This window comes from Haemorhous mexicanus, chromosome Z (genome assembly GCF_027477595.1).
Source record: "Haemorhous mexicanus isolate bHaeMex1 chromosome Z, bHaeMex1.pri, whole genome shotgun sequence".
Lineage (NCBI taxonomy): Eukaryota > Metazoa > Chordata > Aves > Passeriformes > Fringillidae > Haemorhous > Haemorhous mexicanus.
Window position 1 is genome coordinate 79,442,035 of NC_082381.1, and position 19,885 is coordinate 79,461,919.

At 38.8% G+C, this 19,885-nt stretch overlaps 1 protein-coding gene across 1 annotated transcript in view; it reads left to right on the forward strand.

Annotated features, from left to right (window-relative positions):
* The window catches only part of MTMR12 (myotubularin related protein 12), a 33,112-nt gene that overhangs the window by 10,104 nt on the left and 3,123 nt on the right, over positions 1 to 19,885 (forward strand). Inside the window, exons 4-15 of the mRNA XM_059873439.1 lie at positions 872 to 944; positions 2,089 to 2,219; positions 2,843 to 2,936; positions 5,410 to 5,533; positions 6,674 to 6,749; positions 9,678 to 9,784; positions 11,908 to 12,032; positions 14,594 to 14,672; positions 16,270 to 16,340; positions 17,323 to 17,495; positions 18,166 to 18,333; positions 19,160 to 19,321. Coding sequence (XP_059729422.1) covers positions 872 to 944; positions 2,089 to 2,219; positions 2,843 to 2,936; positions 5,410 to 5,533; positions 6,674 to 6,749; positions 9,678 to 9,784; positions 11,908 to 12,032; positions 14,594 to 14,672; positions 16,270 to 16,340; positions 17,323 to 17,495; positions 18,166 to 18,333; positions 19,160 to 19,321 — 1,383 coding nt within the window. The remainder of the gene's footprint in view (positions 1 to 871; positions 945 to 2,088; positions 2,220 to 2,842; positions 2,937 to 5,409; positions 5,534 to 6,673; positions 6,750 to 9,677; positions 9,785 to 11,907; positions 12,033 to 14,593; positions 14,673 to 16,269; positions 16,341 to 17,322; positions 17,496 to 18,165; positions 18,334 to 19,159; positions 19,322 to 19,885) is intronic.

The window sequence follows — 19,885 nt, forward strand, 5'->3', positions numbered from 1 at the left end:
CTTCTGGAATTAATTAAAACAAAGCTGCAGAATTTTTTTATGTAAATCTCAAGTGATCTGTGGAAAGTTGGGACTGACCATGCTAATTTCTGTTCCATTGCTGGCTTTGAACCTTGGGTTTATAACATGCCAAGTCAACAATATTTCTTTTAACAAAAGTTCAGGATTAGCTACCTGCTTCAGAGTACTGCAGACCTGGAAGTAACTCGGATAAAGTTAACTCTGTTCACAGTAAAATATAATTTGCTGTTGTAGTGTATGTCGGCTGTTTGGTAACAATATTGAAAATAATAGCGTTTAATTGTGGCATTGCTAAAAATGCCATTTTTAACTGTACTAATGGAAAGGTGTAAGTGAAGGGAACCCCAAATCACTTCAAGTTTGGTTACACAGTAGACTAGGTAATTGGGTTGTGTGTGTGTGTCTTCACTTTACCTGGTCATAAATCTGATTTTAATGTTAGTGTGTTCTTGGGATACTTGTTCTTTTAAGAGACTTTGTATTTCCTGCCAGGTTCCCATAGCAAGGAAACTTGTCATAAAAGGGCTTGGATTACATGAAGCTACTGTATTTCCTGTTTACTGCAGTGATTCTAGTTTGAAAAGTGACGCTCAGTAGAAATGTATGCTTTGAAGCTATTTGAAAAGTAAAAACTGTATCTACATTTTAAGCATGGCTGAGACTTAAATAAAGCTATATTGTGTCTGTAACTTGCATCTGTCTGCATTTTAAAAACTGTTCTTCAGTGTCCTGCCTTACACAGCTTCTTAGAATAAGTCATGCTGATAGTAAAACAGTGCGTGGAAAGCCTTTACTTGGCAGAAGGTGGTACTGTAGTGTGACATTTCTGTGATGTTTTTCATGTTTCTAGGAGCCACAATTTAAGAATAAGATTGTTGGAGAAAATGACATAACTCTGCAATGCGTAGATCAAATATATGGAGGTAAGTCAGCTTTTTCCCCCTGGGGGACTTAGAGTGCTGCTGCTCCTTGTACAAATACATCCTTTTTTAGAAAACCAACACATTTTAAAAAGCAGCTTCAGTTATCTTTAATAATGAAATGACAGATAAGAAATTTATCAGAACCCAGTCTTATCCCTCAAGCTTGTCAAATTAATTTTAATTTATTTGAGTAATTGTCCACTGGAACAATGATTCCTTCAAAATGCAGTGGTTCGAAGCAGAGAGTGTATTGTGAAAAGTCCCTAAATTTGGTAGACAAGGATCTCCCAATGTATCAACTATTTTTATAAATATGGATATATTCGCTTCATTTGAGCAATAGCAGTGCAGGTACCAAATTCTCAAACAACTCTTTTTGTTTGTCTAAGGGAACTTTGTTTTATGAGATACATGATATCTTCACCATATTAAAGGAGATAGAAAAGGAGGTTTTAATTGCCAGCTAAAACAAGTGCTTTGCATGGGGGCTTAGAGATGTGCCAGTATTGCTAAAAAAGATAAATGAGAATGGGGCAGATCATTTTAAGTATAGGAAGGCTTTATTGAGAATCCTGTTCTTGGCCTAATTATGAGTATTGAAAGTGTTTATAAATGGTGGTGTGGATTTGTGAAGGAGTGAACTAGGGCAGACCAGTGATGGCTATGAGACACTTTAGTTCTATGTACAGTGGCCGAGCTGGCAGCACTTGAAGTTGTGAAATGGTACATCCTCAAAGAAAAATGAGCAGAGGTTTGCCTTGGGGACTTCCTGGTGGTTAAAAAAAAAAAATTAAGGAACTTAGAATGATCTCAGATGTCTGGGGACTTCCCCTTGGGTAAAACTACTTAATTATTCTTTATGTATCTTGAAACTTTAAACTTGGTGTGCAGTCAGAATGTGAAAAATACAACCACTGAGCAGCTGGTTTTCTGCAAATTTGCCTCTTACCTTGTATGAAGTAATTCGGTGGGTATTAAAAGAAAAGGTTGTGGCTTGCCAGCCTGTGTTGTAGGATGTTTGTTTTGTCTTAAGAAAACTTGGGCTTGAATTAGTTTCTTGAGAATTCTGGAAGGTCAGTCAGGGACAACTTTATCTACATTACAAATACCTTTTTGATACTTACTTTCCTTTTTAATTTTGCAGTTTATGATGAGAAAAAGAAACTTCTAACAGGACAGCTAAGAAAATACCCAGAGAAGTTAATTATCTACTGTAAAGACCTTAGAGTATTTAACTTCTGCCTGAGATACACAAAAGAAGAGGAAGTGAAAAGAGTATGTATAGTAACTTAATTTGCTTTTCTATTTTTAGCTTAGTGTTGGGTGTTGTGCGGATGAGGGAAGGATGAAATTCACCCTGAAACTTGGAAGAGTTTTCTGATCATTTCCAGCTAAGACAGAAAGTAAAAGATTGATTTTATTAAACATTTCATTGTGCATAGCAGTTAAAAGACAGGTGCAGTGGCTCTTTAAAGAAAACTGGAGCTTTGGAGTGCTACAGGAAATTAGCTCAGCTCAGACAAGCTGTAAAGCTGTTCTGTTTGTGACATGTAATTTTATTTTATTTTAGACTTCAATATAGTGTTACTTTCCTGATAACTTTAGTTTTTTTGAGAAGTTAGTCTCTACTCCAAACTAAGAGTCAACTAACTTTATTTAAATAAGAGTAATTCTGGAGGTTGAACATATATAATACTACTTAGACAAAGTAGGTACAGCATCTTGAAGAAAACAGAGAAACCTTCTTAAAAATCAGATTTCAGCTGTTGGGGATAGAACCCATCAATTTTGTTTAAAACCTGGATGGAAAAAAAAACCTGGATTAAAAAAAAACCAAACATTTTTTACACTGATAGTCTTGGTGTGTGTTTGGGTGTTAATTTCTGGTCCTTTTTTAGATCGTCAGTGGTATAGTTCATCATAGCCAGACTCCTAAGCTGCTTAAACGTTTGTTTCTGTTCTCTTATGCATCAGCTGCTCCAAACAACACAGGTAAATGGTTTTTCTTGATCTGATTGTTGCATAGTTAGTTTGTTAAGCAGTTTGGGAGGTCTGTAGTTGAGTTTGTGCTCAGCTTATGACTCTGTCCTACTGGCAGGTACCTTGAAAAGGTTAATTCTTCTTTTGTTGTACATTGTTAACCATGTTGCTAAAAACCTCTAAATTGTCTTCTGTTGGTTTTGGTGTCCTTCAGGAAGTTACACAGACATTTTCCAAGCAGGAGTAGCATCCCTAGATTGAAAATTTACTGTGATTAAAATGTGCAAATGCTTTTCACGTGGTTCATCTAGAATATACTTTGCTTGTTTTATCAGTGTGGTTTTTCTGTATTAGTGCTGTCAACCAAACTTCCTGCTCTTAATTCTGAAATTACTGCATTTGCAATGGCATCCTATGAGAAAGTATTTCCCCTTTTGCTCTTATTTGAAGCCAATATGCTTCTTCCAGGCAATTGCAAAAAAAAAGCATAGGTTTGCAAGGCATCTGACTTCCTCTTATATCTGACTTATTACATAATCTTCCCACTTGATCAAACTTGGCTGAATAATACATTAGGCTGCAAAATTCAGGACAAAAAATTGTCTGTTTACTTTCTAGCATCCTGTAATTCAGACTTTAGCTGAAATAAGAGTGCTGTTTTGAATTAGGAACCTGAACCTCAGTGCACCAGCAACACCACTTCCCTTCACAGAGGGAGGTTTTGATGTATGTAAGGTATTAATCAAACACTAACCAAAATATATGTTTTGATGTATGCAAGGTATTAGTCAAACACCAAAATATGTCAAGGAATTTCAGGATTATTGAGGTTAGAAGAAGCCTCTGGAGATTATCTAGTCCTGTTCTTGTCCTATGCCCCTCTTCAGAGTAGGGTTAATTGCATCAAGCTCAGTCATGTCCAGTTGGGTTTTGAGTATCTCCAAGTATTGAGACTCCACAGCCTTTCTGGAGAGTCAGTTTCATTGCTTGACCCTCCCTCATTACTGTTATGTGTTTGTGGGATTTGCTGTAGTTCAGCTTGTGCATAACTGCCTCTTGTCAGGTCACTGAGTCTGGATCTGTCTTCTGTACTCTCCTCCCCTGTTTCCCCCCAGTTTATATACACAGCGAGATTGGCTCCTGCTGAGTCCTCTTTTCTGGGTGATCCCAGCTCTGTCTCTCCTCATATCAGGTGTTTTGAGCCTTTTAATGATAGCAGAGGGCCTTCACTGGACCTGGTCCTGGAGCCTTCAGAGGGGAGCCCAGCTGTGGGCACAGCCCTCCAGCTGAGAGCAGTGGTGGCTTCATTCAGCTGGTACACAGTGGCTCTGCTAAACGCAGCCCAGGAGCACACTGCCTGTTTTCTGCAAGGGAGGGCACATTGCTGGCTCAGGTAGTTCCTGCAGGCTTCACCTGAAACTGGTGTTCTGTTTCAGCTACAAACAATGGAAAAGACTGCAAGCTTTTCCAGGTAGAGACAGAGCCTGGGAGAAGCCTACTCTTCAAAGCAACATCCAAGTGCTGTTCCACAATTCTTTCCTATTTTAATAGCTGTGTTCAGCAGTAAGTGGCTCAGTGTCATTCTTCATAAAATTAGTACAGGATAAGACAAATAGACTGTAGAAATTGTTTTTTATGCCTCTCACAGTCTGATACCTCTAAAATTCTGTCTCCAAGAGCTCATCAATAATGTTCTGTTCCAAGCTGTAAATTTTTCATCTACCTTATCATCTTACAGTGAAAAGTTTCAAGTTGCCATTGTATCTTCCATGGAAATTATAGCTCTATTTGCTATTTCAGGGTTAACTGATATTGTAGAATGTTACTCAATTAGAATGTATGCTTAAAACAATTGTCATTACTCCATAAATTATATGGTTATTATACAGGATTTGAGGTTAAATCATGCTGCTGTCTTAACTGTTTTTGAGGTGGCTAAGTAGAATTACAAGGAAGAGTCCAAGTTGAAAGTATTGAGGCTGAATTGCTGTAATTAATTTTCTGCTCTTACTGAGTGCCTTAGATCTTCTATTCAATGCAAAACTACTCATGAGAAAAAAAAACGATCCTTAAATGAAATGCAGTAGCTGAAATTTTTGTAGAAAGGTTTATGGTATGATTGTTAATTCTGCATTTAAACGACAGGATTAAATACCAGTCAGCTGCATTAGTATAAAATGGTATTTGCTGCATTTTAACCTGGATGTGAGGACAGCCCCAGCTGCATGAAAGTTCTGTAACAAATTATTTGTTTCTGCAGGAGAACTGTTCCTGAAGTTATTAGTAACAGCTGTATCTGATAGAATATTGCTGTTGTTGAAGATCAGAGAGAGGCAGTGTGGTGTGCAAAGGCTTTTTGTCTTTGACTCGAGATTTTTGGTACACAGGAGGTTCTGCTTGCTTACCTTAACAGGTTTACTTAGGATTGCTTTTGTGTTAAGAGTTCCTGACAGTCTGCAAAGTTAATTTTATTGATGTCTGACAGATGGAAAGAACCAAACTGTGATGTTTGAGACCCTCGAGGACTGGCGCAATGAGCTGGAGCGGACCAAAGGGAATGTGAAATACAAAGCAGTGACCACCAACGAAGGCTACAGAGTCTCTGAAAAGTAAGATTGCTCTGGTTTCACACTTTGGATGTGTGAAAATCAGAGCTACCTTTGATGCTGGGGATTATACAGGTTTTTGGGAGTCTTTTTAGGATATGGTTTCCATTTTTATTTAGGGAATAGTTTGGTTTGTAATCTCAGGAGGTGATCCTGCACACCCCCTGATTCAAGCAGGGTTAACTTCAACTACGCAGGACCTTGGTTAAATCAAGCCTTGAGTGTATCTAGGGGTGGAGAATAGAAAATATGTATGTGTGGGACCTACACTTCTGTCATACTCGTTAGGATGACACTCTCTCAGACCTGTACCTTTGCTATGGTAAAATTTAAAGTTACACACACTGGAGATTTTCCACTGTTGTTGCTGGGAGGGGGCTGGGTGGGGAAAAAGTAACTGGTTTAAAGTAATTCTGCAAAATGTGCTGGTGGAGGTTGTGTTGTCTTTAGGAGAAGGTTAGCTAAGTTTGAGTTTGGCCACCAATTTAGCTGAGTAGCATTTGGTGGTGAGCCCTTTAGGATATACACATGGGATTGTATAGTTCTACAGTTGTTTCATAGTCAAATCTTGAAAGATTTCACAGACCTTGGAAACTAGTATTTCAGAGTCTTAACTATTTATTCTAGAACTCTGTCTTGAGAGACCCAAATAGAGTTTAAGTACTTACAAGCCAACTTACATTGCTTCTCTGAACCTTGAACATAAATAGTGTTTGCCATTTAATTTATCAAGGATTTCCAGCATCAACATTCTTGAATTAGGATGTGATCTGCTTTACAGGCATGGAAACAGAACTAGTCATTTAATACTGCAAGAGTGTCTTTTGAAATAGCAAAGCATGAGAGAGCCAAGGTGGCCTTAGCAATCAGTCTTAGAGGTTACAATTAATTGCACCTTTGCAAAGGCAGGGGAGTGTTGCAATTAAAATATTTAAGACCTCAAGGTTGGGAAAAAAGCCTTATTCAAGCTAAAAATAAAGGCACAGCTTTGAGGACAATAGAATTATCTAGTAGGAAAGATTATTGTAGCAAGGTGAATATGTAGTTAGAATTTGAGTTAGAATACTCACCATAATTAAAAGGAACTTTGAGATTGTTCTTTTTCAGTTTTTGAGACCAAGAAACTCTTCTTTGTTGTCGTAGGCTTCCTTTGTATTTTGTTGTTCCCATATGCATTTCTGAAGAGAGTATCTTGAAGTATGAAGGCAGAGGCATTCCTGTAAGTATATGTGCATGGCTGAGGGTAAGACTCTCACTGAGATGGCAGAATTTCAATTAACATTTCATACTGCATATTGTTTTCAGAATTTTTTTAGCAGTTTACATGTATACCTGGTCATCTACAGAAGCGAAACAGATGTTGGAAGGAGAAGTGCTTGATACATTCTGTATTTCACTGAACAGTGTAATATGTAGCAAAATATATATATTACCTATACATAACATAACAGCAAAATATGTATTTACTCTTCACAGTTCCCATTTACTAATGTTTTATAGCCTACATATATTACTAGCCTGTCTGTCCATCAGCCTGTTTTTCATGAGACTGTGCTGAGTGGCATCTGGCTGGGGCAAGATGTAGGCCTTGAAATGCTATTTGGATATTGAGGTGAAGATGTTGCATGTAAGGTGTAGCTGAACACCTCCAGTTACCTGGCTTGGGTTCTGGTAAGTACTATGGCCGTGATGATGCAGCATTTTTACAAAGTCAGGTAACCCAACTGAAAAACTAGTTCTACAAGTCCAACAGAAAATGAAGTTAAATACACTGGTTTGCAGCCTGTAGCAAGCTGGGTTTGGCTTCCTTCCTTTTAGTTCAAGAACCAGTAAGACAGAGAAGATGGAAACAAGGAGCAAAGTAATCTCACTTGTGAGCTCTTGCCTTAATGTAAATGTGTTTGTTAAATTTGCCAAGGAAAACCATGTTCATTTTGTGCTCTTAAGTTAATTGGTCCATGGAGGAGATAGTACAGTACTGTCCTGCCTAAAAGTCAAAGTAGTGTGGTAGACTTTTTCTCAGAGTCAAAGACCTATTACACTGGCTCTTACACAGAAACAGAAGGGTTTGGGATTTGTTATTCCATCTTGTGTTCACAGAACTGTAGAATAGTCTGGACATTTAAACAGCATCTAGTGTAATCCCCCTCTGGAATGATCCAAAGCATCTTCTCCTAGATCAGCTTGTGCAGAGCCCTGTCCAACCTGGCCTTCAATGTTTCTGGGGCATCTACCACCTTTGTGGGCATCCTGTTCCATCCAGTGTTCCAGCACCCTCCTTGTAAAAACTTTCTTCCATACATATAGTTGTATGTCTTCCATACGTATAGTTTTAGTTTCAAACCGTTACCCTTTGTCCCACCACAGCAAGACCTATTAAAAAGTCTTTCCCCATCTTTCTTATAAGCCCACTTTAAGTAATGAAATGCTGCAAAAAAATCTCCCCAAAGCTTTCTCCAGGCTGGGCAACCCCATCTCTTCAGTGTATCCTCACAGGAGAGGTGTTCCAGCCCTGTGACCATTTTTATGTTTCTTCTCTGGGCTGACTCCAGCAGTCCCTGTCCCTCCTGTGCTGGGAGCCCAGAGCTGGATGCAGTGTTCCAGGTGGGTCTCAGCAGAGCAGAGCAGAGGGGCAGAATCCCCTCCCTGCCCTGCTGCCCACGGGGCTCTGGATGCAGCCCAGGACACGTTTGGCTCTCTGGGCTGGGAGTGCCATGGCAGGGCATGTGCAGCCTCTCACCCACAGCACCCCAAGTCCTTCTGGGCAGGGCTGCTCTGGGGCTGTTCATGCCCAGCCTGTGCTGGTACTGGGGATTGCCCTGACCCAGGTGCAGCACCAGCACTTGGCCTTGTTAAGCCTCATGATGTTCCCATGGACCTCTCCTCAAGCTTGTCTGGGTTCCTCTGGATGGCATCCTGTCAAACCACCTCAGCTTGGTGTCATCTGGAAATTTGAGAGTGCACTTAATCTCACTGACTGTGTCATTGATAAAGGTATTAAATAGTCCTGGTCCTAGTACAGACCCCTGAGGGACACCACTCATCACTGATCTCCATCTGGACATTGGGTAGTTGACCACTACTCTCTGAATGGGACCATTCAACCAATTCCTCATCCCTGAACAGTCCATGCATCAAATCTCTATCTCCCCAGTTTTGAGAGAAGGATGTTGTGTGTAACCATGTAAAAGGCCTTACAGATGTCCAGAAAGATGACAACATCTGTAGCTGTCCACTGTTCAGAGGCCTTGTAGAACTCTTCTAATTATTTCCAAACAGTATCTGTGAAGGTAGTGTCAAGATAGCTGGGCCATACTGAATTGGTTTTAGAAGGTAATGGAAGGACAGTGTAGTAATTTTTTTCACTCTTGATGATTGTGAGGTTTCTGTATCTTTCTGAGCTGCACCTCTTGGTTACTGTAAATTGGTAGCAGAGCTTCTACTTCCTGATTTCATTTGTGTAACATTCCTGATGAAAATTATTCTTGCTCCCTGTTTCAATGCGAGTTTACAGATCATCTTGAGAACTTCAAGGATTAAGAAGTATGAATGAGGAAATTATGGGTAAAGGGAAGTAAGAAGCTTTGAGGACTGATTTGCCATAAGAAATATCTATGACCGTGCAATCTAGCTGTGGAGTGTTTAATACTTTATTTCATGTGTCTTGATTACTCTTTATGCATAGCTCACATGGAAAATTATCAGTGTATGTATTGTGAGTTTATCTCAAGGCTGAACTATTAGAAAAATCCAATAGTGGAGAAACTGATGCATAATATATATATACAAGTTCTAGCTTGCTGTGGCATATATTCTGACATAATTTGGCTGTAAGCTTTTTGATCAATTTTTTTTTACCTGTGAGGGAAGTTGAGAAAGTAATGTTTTGGCATAATCTGTCATTTTATATTTCCCTGTGCCTGTGTTAAGTCTAACTTAAAACTTGCAAGTGGTAATATAGTGTACTCAGGCATGTAATTTTGGTGCAGGTGTAGGAGTTGGCTTCTGTTGATGGTGTTATTAAATACATTAAAAATTCAATGAAGCAAAAGCACAGAGAAATTTTGAAATTACTCAATCACTTGAGCAAATACCTTGTACAGAAGAATTTACTTATTTTTCTCATCTGATAAATGTCTTTCTGCAGATTTGGTGTTGGTCTTGCCATAATGGTGCTGCTCTTCTCAAAATGTCCGCGTTTCCCAAAGAACAGGATGACAGCACTTCACAAATGCAAAAAGCCTTCTTGGATGGGTCAGTAATAGCTATTCTGTCCACAACACTTTGCTTGGTATGGACCTTGCTTCTCTTTTTCCATATATGCTATATCTTTTAAGCTTTCACACATCAGGAAACAAGTTCTGTATCTGAAAGTAGTTTGCTGTAGTGGAATGTGTTTAAGCCCTTGACCCAATGGCACTGGTCATTTTTGCAGGGTTGGAACTTCACCAAAGGGTTTTTCTGTGGAGCTGCATACACATATATTTCTGAGAAATCTGTACTAACTGTGGTGTGCTTTTTAGGTAAAGCAGCAGCAAAGCCTTTAGGCTTTAATGGCTTAATTGTTTTGCACATAAGAGAAATGTAGACTCTATCTCTATTTACTGAGTTTTTAAGACTCTGCCACCTTCTGAGAGCTAGGTTCATGTTCTTAAATAACTTGAGATGAGGTGTCCTAAAATGTCTGAGGCAGCCCGAGCAATTCACTACTGCAGCTTTCAGGTGTGAAGGCAGACAGCACTTTTTCAGATGGGGTGGTGAACTGAATTAGTTCAACAGTTTAAAAAATGACAAGTTTAACCTAAGGGAAGGAGCACAGCTGTCTGACTGTTATGGCAATGACTTTTTGCCCTTTAATTTTGGTGCTTTTTTTAACTGTTTTTTGTCCGAGACAGAACTTCTCTCTCAGCAGCCACCTGTTAGATCAGACTCCTAGGTACAGTCTCTACATTGAACATTTGTTCCTTGCTCCTCATAGAGGAGACCTGTTAATCACACAGAACGAATAGAAAACAGCTTGATTGGGCTCTTAAAACTGCTTTTGTTTATAAAATTAATTATACTTGCATAGGAAAGAGTTGTGGCTCTTCCTGCAGGTTCTCTAATATTTCTACCCTGAAATGGGAAAGCTTATATGACTTAGAACTGTCTTTAATGCTATTTTGTGATATGAAAGTAAATAAAACTAGCAGTAAGCTCTAACAAGGTATCCCCTGATATTTTGATCCCTTCTCTGTGGCCATTTCAACTTGGGGCAGTATTGCTGTTTTTCTTTGCTGTGCAATACTGGTGTTCAATCACTGGAGTCTAAAATATATCTACAAATTGGCCATCAGGGTGTGTTCAAGTGCCATTACAGTAATAGTCTGAACTCAGGCACAGAGCAGATGTTTACAATTAGCAGTTTATGTTTTTTAAAAAGCTGTTCAGAGCCTGATCTTGCGGCTTAAGTTCTTTGCTATGTCATTTAGAAGTAGCACTGTGTTTGGCCAGCAATTGCTGTCCCTCACGTCTCTGATCTGATGCATCTTCCATTAGGTCTGGTAACCCATGTTTCTGATGTGGACTCCTGTAGTTCTCCCCTAAAGCAGGTTTCTGTGCTACAGCCTGCAGGAAGCAAAGCACTCTGTCCTGCCTGGAAAACTGCCCATTAGACTTCACTTCTGAAGTATGAGATAGAGCAACTTTTTCCAGGTCTTGATAACAGAGAGGCCAGTGTGACAGCAGATGTAGTTACTACACAGATGTTCATCTGAGCTCTGGAACCTGAATGAGAGGGAATGCTCTGGGTCCAAGCCAAAGCATCATCTGGCCTGGTATTTTTTCCTCTCCTTCAAGGCAAAAAATCTGTAGATGTATAGGGAAGTGCAAGATACATTGTCTTGTTTGAATCCAAATAATTTCCTTTACTTGTGTGCTTCATTAGAAGACCTAGCAGCTAGGTATCAGAATCTGGTTAGCAAAAGTCAAGAGAAATTGTAAGCTTCTGCTGGGAGTTTTGGGTGTTTCTGTCCATCTCTTCTTTCAGGATACAGCTCTAGCAACTTTCTAGTAAAGTGATTTTGGTGTGTCTAGTAAAGAAAATGCTAAAGAAACACTAGTAAAAATCAAAAAGTGCTTGTAATATTCATAACTTTACAAATAGGCATGAGTATAATTTTATTGGTGTCATGGTTAAAATAGTGTTATAAGTCTGTAGGCAAGCTTCCAGACAGTACTTAGAAATGCATGGAGGTCACTAGCTTTCCAGAGTGTCTATCTTCTGGTATTACAACTCTTTGACAAATCATGCCTATTAACTTTGTCTTCAGATAATAGTTGATGCATTATTTGACTTGTGAAGCAGAAAGCTTTAATTTCTTGATGGTTTGATTTAGAATCTATAAGACAATTAGCAAACCTCCCTATGAGCTCCTGAAGGTGGATGACTTGTCAAGCAGCCTTCCATCTCTGCAAGATATCCAGACTGCATACACAAGATTTAAACAGCTGTTTTTGATAGGTAAGTCAGGCTTTAAAGCAAAGCATAACAATGATGTGCTGTGACTCCTGAGTGCAGTACTTTTCTTGATTGGTGGTTAAAAGCAGATTTTGAGGGTGGTTAAAAGAAGATTTTAAAATATGTAACTGAAGACTGCTCATGTCTGGGATGTGAATGAAGGGTTGTAGTTCTTTGACTTAATCACCTCTTGCTAAGCTGTCACAGTATCTCAAAATTACCTTTGAAGGAGAGGAGTCTTAAGTGTTAGTTGGATTACACTAATTGGAATGAAGTTTGTAGGGAAGATTTTCAGTCTTCTGTGGCCAAGTTTTTAGCCTTTGGGCTCTGTCAAGAGTAGAGACTGCTAATTAATTTTTGCCCTTGGTTTTGTTACACACTAGTCACATCTCAAAACATATGAAGCTGCTTAAATTCTGTCCTTTAGAAAGAAATCAAATGGGAGCATGTGAAAATATGGTCTAGGCTTTCAGGCTTCTTTCTTCTGAGACTTTCCAACTGTTTTGCTGTCATGAAACACTTTGACCTCACCTCTTGAGATGAAAAAAGCTCCACTCCACTTCTGAGGTATTTGAGTTTCACACTGAAGATTTTGTTTAGAATACACTGTCAAATCGACAGTGAATATTAAGAGCTAAAAATAATTACCTTTTTATCTGATTTCTGGTAACTCACCCTCTATAGAAAAAAAGCCTAAGCTTGAACTTAAGTCATTTAACCTGTGCCATGAAATACTATGTATTTCAATTATGTAATTGTATCATTGTCTTATAATCATGCAAAAGGGAACGTGTTGAAACTGCCATCTAGTAAGTGTTCTTGCAGTTTTCTAAATAAGGTTTGATAGTAGACTGTACTTCCCTGAGTACAGCACTATGCACTTTCAGTCTGAGAAAAACATTCAGGTTACCTTTTGCAGAAGTACTAAGATCTTACAGAAATTTATGACCTTATTACCATATTTTTAAGCCTGAACACATTAACCATAACTTTTGTTTTGTACATGCCTAGTTAATATGGTATAGGCAGCTTGTCCATGGCACTCACAGCCCAGAGAGCCAAACGTGTCCTGGGCTGCATCCAGAGCCCCGTGGGCAGCAGGGCAGGGAGGGGATTCTGCCCCTCTGCTCTGCTCTGCTGAGACCCACCTGGAGCACTGCATCCAGCTCTGGGCTCCCAGCACAGGAGGGACAGGGACCTGCTGGAGTCAGCCCAGAGGAGGCCACCAAGATGATCAGAGGGATGGAGGAACTCTCCTATGAGGAAAGGCTGATAGAATTAGGATTGTTCGGCCTGGAGAAAAGAAGACTTCCAGGAAGACCTTATGGAACCTTCCAGTTCCTATAGAGGCTACAAGAGAACTGGAGAGGGATTTTAGATGAGAGCATGAAATGACAGGACAAGGGAAAATGGGCAGCTTTAGGTCAGGTATTGGGGAAAAAATTCTTTACTCTGAGGGTGGTGGGATTTGGTGAAAACTATGTCTAATGGAACCGAGCTTGGACAATGCATTCTAATACTTCTGTGGAGAACTAGTTTCCATGGCCAGGGTGAAAGAAATTGGGAGAGGAGTTTAAATTGTGTAATGAGCAGGATGAGGTGCAGAGGCATGGAGGCAGCACAGCTACAGGAATAAAACATATGTTTGTCTGTGCATTTGAGGCATAGGTGCAAGATGCAGCAGAGACAGAAGTGTGTAAATGTGCTGGAATTGAACACTGGAAGTGTTTGGAGAGACTCTGGGAGGTGGGCAGGTACACAGAAACTTGTGGAACTGAAGCTGTTCTGGAAAGGGTGGGGGAAGAGGGAATTTTGTGTATCTGGTTTCTCACTAGTTAGAACCTTTGTTGGCCTTGTGCTTCAAGGATTGTCTCATGCAGCAAATGTAATCTCTTCTGGTTTTAATTGACTGTATCAGCTTGTGAAAGCTTTCCAATATTTGTTGATTGGCTTTGGTAGAAATAAAAGCAATGGACACTTAGGTGGCATTTGAAAAAAACTACAAAAGTCCTAGTGAAATTCATAGGCGTTTAATGACTTTGTGGTATTGAACTTGGCCTCACTGTTTATGTATTTTAATGCCTTTTTTTAGTTGCAGCAAAAACTGTTTAAAACATTTTTCAGGTAGTCTTACATTCCATAAATTTTTATAACCTACTTCTAAAACCCATTGAGGTCTCTGGCTCTGATGGTAATGATTTTCAAAATCCAGTGTCTTTAGGTTAAGCTTTATGTAGATCATCATATATTTAATCGTCTCTGATTAAACTTTTTAATTCCTTTTCCATTTTGTCAACAGATTTATTTACCTGGTTTGAGTGCCATGAACCTTCAACTTAGTTTTTCTAAAAGGCTGTGATGCTATAAAACTCTGGTGTTTGTAGGACTACTTCACTTCCTTATTTAGTTATAAGCTGTCAACTTTAATAGTGATTAAGATTTGCTGACTCCTTAGTACTGGTTGCTTTATACTGTTCATAACTGAAGGGTTAATCAATGGATGGCTGTTAATTGTCATTGTATGTGTGAACAAACCAATTTTTGTTTTTCTCTTTTTTTTTCAGATAACAGTACAGACTTCTGGGCAACTGATGTGAAATGGTTTTCATTACTGGAGAGCACAAACTGGCTAGAAATAATCAGGTTTGCTGTATCTTCAGCTTTCTGTGTTTCAGATTGTTGGTAATTGCATTTGTAGTGGGTTTTCTAGCTAGTTTCTTGAAACTGAATTCTTTACTGACAACAGGAAAAAATATTAAGACAGGCTTATGGTCCCATTTATATATCTTATTTCTGCAACTTGAGACAGTGTTTTTAACAGTGCAGACTTGTGTTATGCCTTTTACTTTAAAGGATATGAGAAGTAGCAGATCATTCCAATTACAATTCTTCCAGAGAGCCAGTTAAAAATACAGATCCAGTAATTTCTATCCTGCACCGTCACTTTCTTTCCAAACTAAGAATCCTGTTTGTTTCTTGTGTGAAACTATTCTATGTCTCTGACTGGCCTTGCCTTTCTGCTCTGTGCTCTCTACTTCTGTAATGTCCTTTAGGATGAGATAAAGTGCAGTGTTCAAGATGTTAGTCCACTAAAGATTTATAAAAGGATATTTCTTGTCAGTTTTGTCCCCCTTCTGTGCTGATTGTTCCTTAAGTTCTCTTTTCTTCTTTCAGCAGTCCACAGTATGTAAGTGTTGGAATGGTGTTGGCTAACTTAAGGCTTGTTGTAGTGGAATGTTGAGTAGTTTTGTTTTCAGTGTTACTTTTTGCTAACTCTTTTGTCTGTTATTTTATTCTGTAATCAGCTAATTACCATGGAGTGCTTCTGCAGTCAGCTCCAGTCCCTCTGGTCTTAATAACAGTCCATAAATATTGATAATTATTAACTTGTTAATCCAGAATTTAAATGTGTTTATTGAAAGGTTATAGTGAAGACCATATATGTTGAGAAATTCATTGACATAATGAAGATCACAGGTAGTTTAAAGTAAAAGCCAGGCTGGGTTCCTATCCTTAGGTTGTTTTGAGGCTGGTCATTTCCATACTTGGATCCAGCTTGTTCCTGGATCAGCCTGTTCTTGGCTTTTGTAGTTAGTAAGAATGCTTTGTCACATGTTCTAGATGATAGAACAGAGAAGAATCTGACTACTCCACACTTAAGAAGTAAACTGTCAGCTTCTATTAGTGACCTAAGATATTGCAAGGATCCTAATTTGTGTGCAGGCTTTTGCCAAGAATAACTAACTTTATGAAAATTTAGATCTAGAAACCAACAGTGTTACATCTGGTTTTATGTGATCTGTAATTCCACTCAGTCTTCCTTGTGTAATAATGTTCTCAGTATTACTTTTATCTGAGTGTTTACAAGAGCTGATTGCTCATCCTTCCCTCTCTCTCTTGAAAGCAGATTTTGGAAGAAATGTAGAATGTAGTATGTGAGAACATAAATGTGTTGATGTTGGCTCTTTCCAGGAAAAAGATCTGGTTCTTAGCAATTGTAATACTTCACTGTGTGATGGCTGCTGTTGATCCAGAATAAAGTGGTGTATCATAGCAACTGAAAATGCATGGTTAATGGCCAGATAAAATGTTCTTAAAGCTGAGCAGTTCTTAGTTTACACAAACTGAGCATGGTTTTTGTGTTTTAAAGAACTAGTGAAGTTTCAAATGTGGCATTCTAACCCTGTCTAGGGGAAACTAGTATAAGAAACTTCACTCAACTTTTCCTGTACCAAAACAGGAGAGTCTTGAAGAAAGCCATAGAAGTTGCTGAGTGTCTGGAAATACAGCATACAAATGTTCTCCTCATAGGTAAGAATTTAGTAAGATAGTCCTGTATATTGATTTGTTTAAATTCATTTTAAAGTAGATTAAGCTGTAAGTTTATAATTATGGTAGAGACTTGCTAAAATTCTACAGCACTGAAGTAAGACACATGTATCTCCCACTTTTCTGGAAATGCTTCCTGTAGTTAAAGAAAATATGGTAAGCACAGTTCCAGGATATGAATGAAAAAGCTGCTGATAAATTGGCAGGAGAGTCTTGCATAAGGAAGAGGTAACATTCCTGTTTCCCAGTTTATTTTATTTAAGGTCTCCTAGGCCCTTTGCTGGACTTTAGGGGGACGGGAACCATATCCACTCAAAGGACCAGTAATATGAAAACTTTGAAAAATAACCTTTATATTTTCTAGATACATGTTGGATAGTCTGCAGACTCTTTATTAAAAATACATGAAATAATATACTTACTGTAAACATGTTGAGCAGTTTATTTTCCTAGACTGAGTAATCACATTTAAAACCAAATCTAAAGTTAACTATTAAGTGACTCCTGGATTGTGGATTTAGTTGAGTTTTTCACACATATAGCCATTTCAGAATGGCAAGACATGTTTTCCGGAGACACCTGTTGGAAAGGTGAAGACTGTATGTTGCATGAGGAGGCAGTTTCACACCTTGTGAAAATAGGTGTGGAGGGTAGGAAGGGTAAGGACAAATGGCTGGGTTGAGGGGCAGTGTGTGCTTGTGGGAGACTGAAGGGCACAGGCGAGTTACAGTAGTAAGGGGTGGAACTTGCAGGTTTTATTGTCCAAGTACTTTCCTAGGATAAGCGTGTAAGTAACCTTAAATTTGGAATAATGGATTAGCTTCTCTCTGACTTGCAAAAATGTCTGTCCTGCTCTGATCCTGAAATACAATTTTGTTTATGTGAACATGGCAATGCTTTGCTTTCTTACATAATGTTTGAGGAATGCCCCAGTGTAACATGTGGTTTCTGTTCTCCTTTGTAGAAGAGAGTGCTACTGATCTGTGCTGTGTAATCTCGAGTCTGGTTCAAGTGATGATGGATTCATACAGCAGAACAAAGTCAGGGTTTCAGAGCCTTATTCAGAAGGAGTGGGTGATTGGAGGACATAGCTTTTTGGATCGCTGTAACCACTTACACAAAAGTGAGAAAGAGGAGGTATAATTTTTTTAATTGCTTTCCTTTAGTTACTATTTATAAGCTTACTCAGCATGAGGAGGGACTTACCTGTTAGTCCAGAAGTTCCAGTTACTCTGAGGAACTTTTGTTTTATGGGTTGATGTTTGTACAGTGTCACTGTTTTTGCTGTTTAGAGGTCAGCAAGGGCTTCATTATTAAAGAGAACAAAGGAAAAAGTTCCTGGTCTTGGAGTCTTTTGAAAGTCATGTATCCTGTGCTCTTGGAAACTGAGGAATAATTCAAGTTAAATGCCTATTCCTGTCACATCTGGAGATCAACTTTTTACTGTCTTGCTTTGGGACTAGATTAGATTGCTATTCAAATGGAAGTAATAGGTGTACACTGACTAATTCTGATCAAGAATTGATATAAACTAGTTTTGCTTTGCCACCTTTAAAAGGCTTCATAGTGGCAACTTTTAAATTCAGAGTAGAAAGTGCTCATCTCTTCTGTCAATAATTGGCCAAGGATAGCTCAGATAATACTACTTCAAATTTCAACTAAATGTACATGCAGCAGTTCTGTAGTTAATCAGGCTTCTTGCCTTAAGATTTGTATTTGGAGACACTCGATACCATAAAAGAAATTGTTTGCATGGTGGAACAATTTTAACTTTTTCTGAAACTGATTAAATATTTTGTTTACTTAGGCTCCTGTTTTCCTACTCCTGCTAAATTGTGTTTGGCAGCTGGTACAACAGTATCCTCCAGCATTTGAGTTCACAGAAACTTACTTAACTGTCTTGTCAGACAGCCTCTATGTGCCTATTTTTAGCACTTTTTTCTTCAACTCTCAACATCAAAGAGACACTAATAAGGTAAGGGTTTGGTATTTCGTGGATGTAGTGTGTTGGAGAATGAGTTTGACCAATGAACAAGGAACACTCAAAAAAAGCTAATTCCCAACAGCACCATTTTCCTTACTCATTGAACTGCCTTGAAGGGTGAACAAGTGCAATTTTGGCTATAGGGAGGCAAGTTCAGAACTTAGGAGTTTATGATGACAGAAGGAATACATTAGCTGTAATATGTACCTGCAGTTTCATGTTTAATGGCCTTCAGTGGAATTGGAGCTCCTTAACCTACAAGGAATGGAATATCCAGCTGTCTGGCAGAATAAGTTATCTATGGAATTCTTGTATAGTATATTCTGTTGTATTCCAAAATCAGCATCTCCTGAATGTTGATTTATATTGGGTTCCTGCTCTTCTCTAGCCTAATAGCTAAGAAGCTGGGAGCAATGGGAGTATCCTCTGCAAGGCTGCAGAAAGACTAAAGGAAAAAGTGAATATTACTGTATTTCATACAAATAAATTGTTGATCACAAAATCTAGACCAGTAGCACTGCATGACTGCAGTTCCAGCTTTTGGTGTTTGGAATCGTAATGTGCCCCCTGTGTTTGAGCAATACAAGTGTCTGTCTTTTGCCCAAGTTTCAAAATGTCTTTTTTTCTGAGAATATTTAACTTCATTTTCATCTGTGAAAGTCTGCACTGTTGTTGTTCAGTTATTGAAGACACAGAAAGCAAGAGTGCTGTTGCAACTCTGTGGCCTTTTTTCTGAAAAGCCAGTTTCTTTATTTCACCTTGACTTAGTCAGTATTCCCTTCTAGCTGTATTAAATGTGACCTGTTTGTTTTGGCAGAGTGGGGAAAGCCTCAAGACACAAAGTGGTCCTTTCAGATTCCTGACTGTGTGGGACTGGTCTGTGCAGTTTGACCCCAAGGCCCTGGCTTTCCTGAACAACCCTCTTTATGCAGAGAAACCAAAACCAGATAGAAGTCAACGGAAGACTGCACGGTTCAAAGTAAGATATGTGCTGCTAAACTGTTTTTTCAATTCTAGAAATATTTTGCACATCTCTTATTTCAAATGTTCTCACAGTGAAAGTATTGGTGCAGACTTTTTTTAATTGACAAAATACACATATACTTCAGACCCACCTGTATCTTAAGAACCCAGTTTGTGTGCATCAGAGTTGTAAAAAACTCTTTTATATTTCATAGCCATGAAGTTAGGGATTCTTTTTCTTCATACTTCTATTCAAGTTTGTTGGTAAGTCATGGGATTTAATATTCAGGCAAGTTGCAATGATGTGTTTGAAGGGAGTTCATTTAGTTGTTCCATGGATTACCTGACTGAAACACATAGATTTGTGATTGCCTCCCTAATTTTGTCTGAGGGTAACTGGAGTGTGTGTGTGTGCACTTGAAATGGGAGGGGGACCAATAACAGCAAAAAACTGTCTGGAGTATGGAGGATTATGGACGGACCACTTAATTACTGGATGTAGCCCAGGCTCATGGAAAAATTTTTGGAGTAGCCTCTTTCAATTGCAATTCATTGGTAAATTTTATCCTGTGTAAAGCAT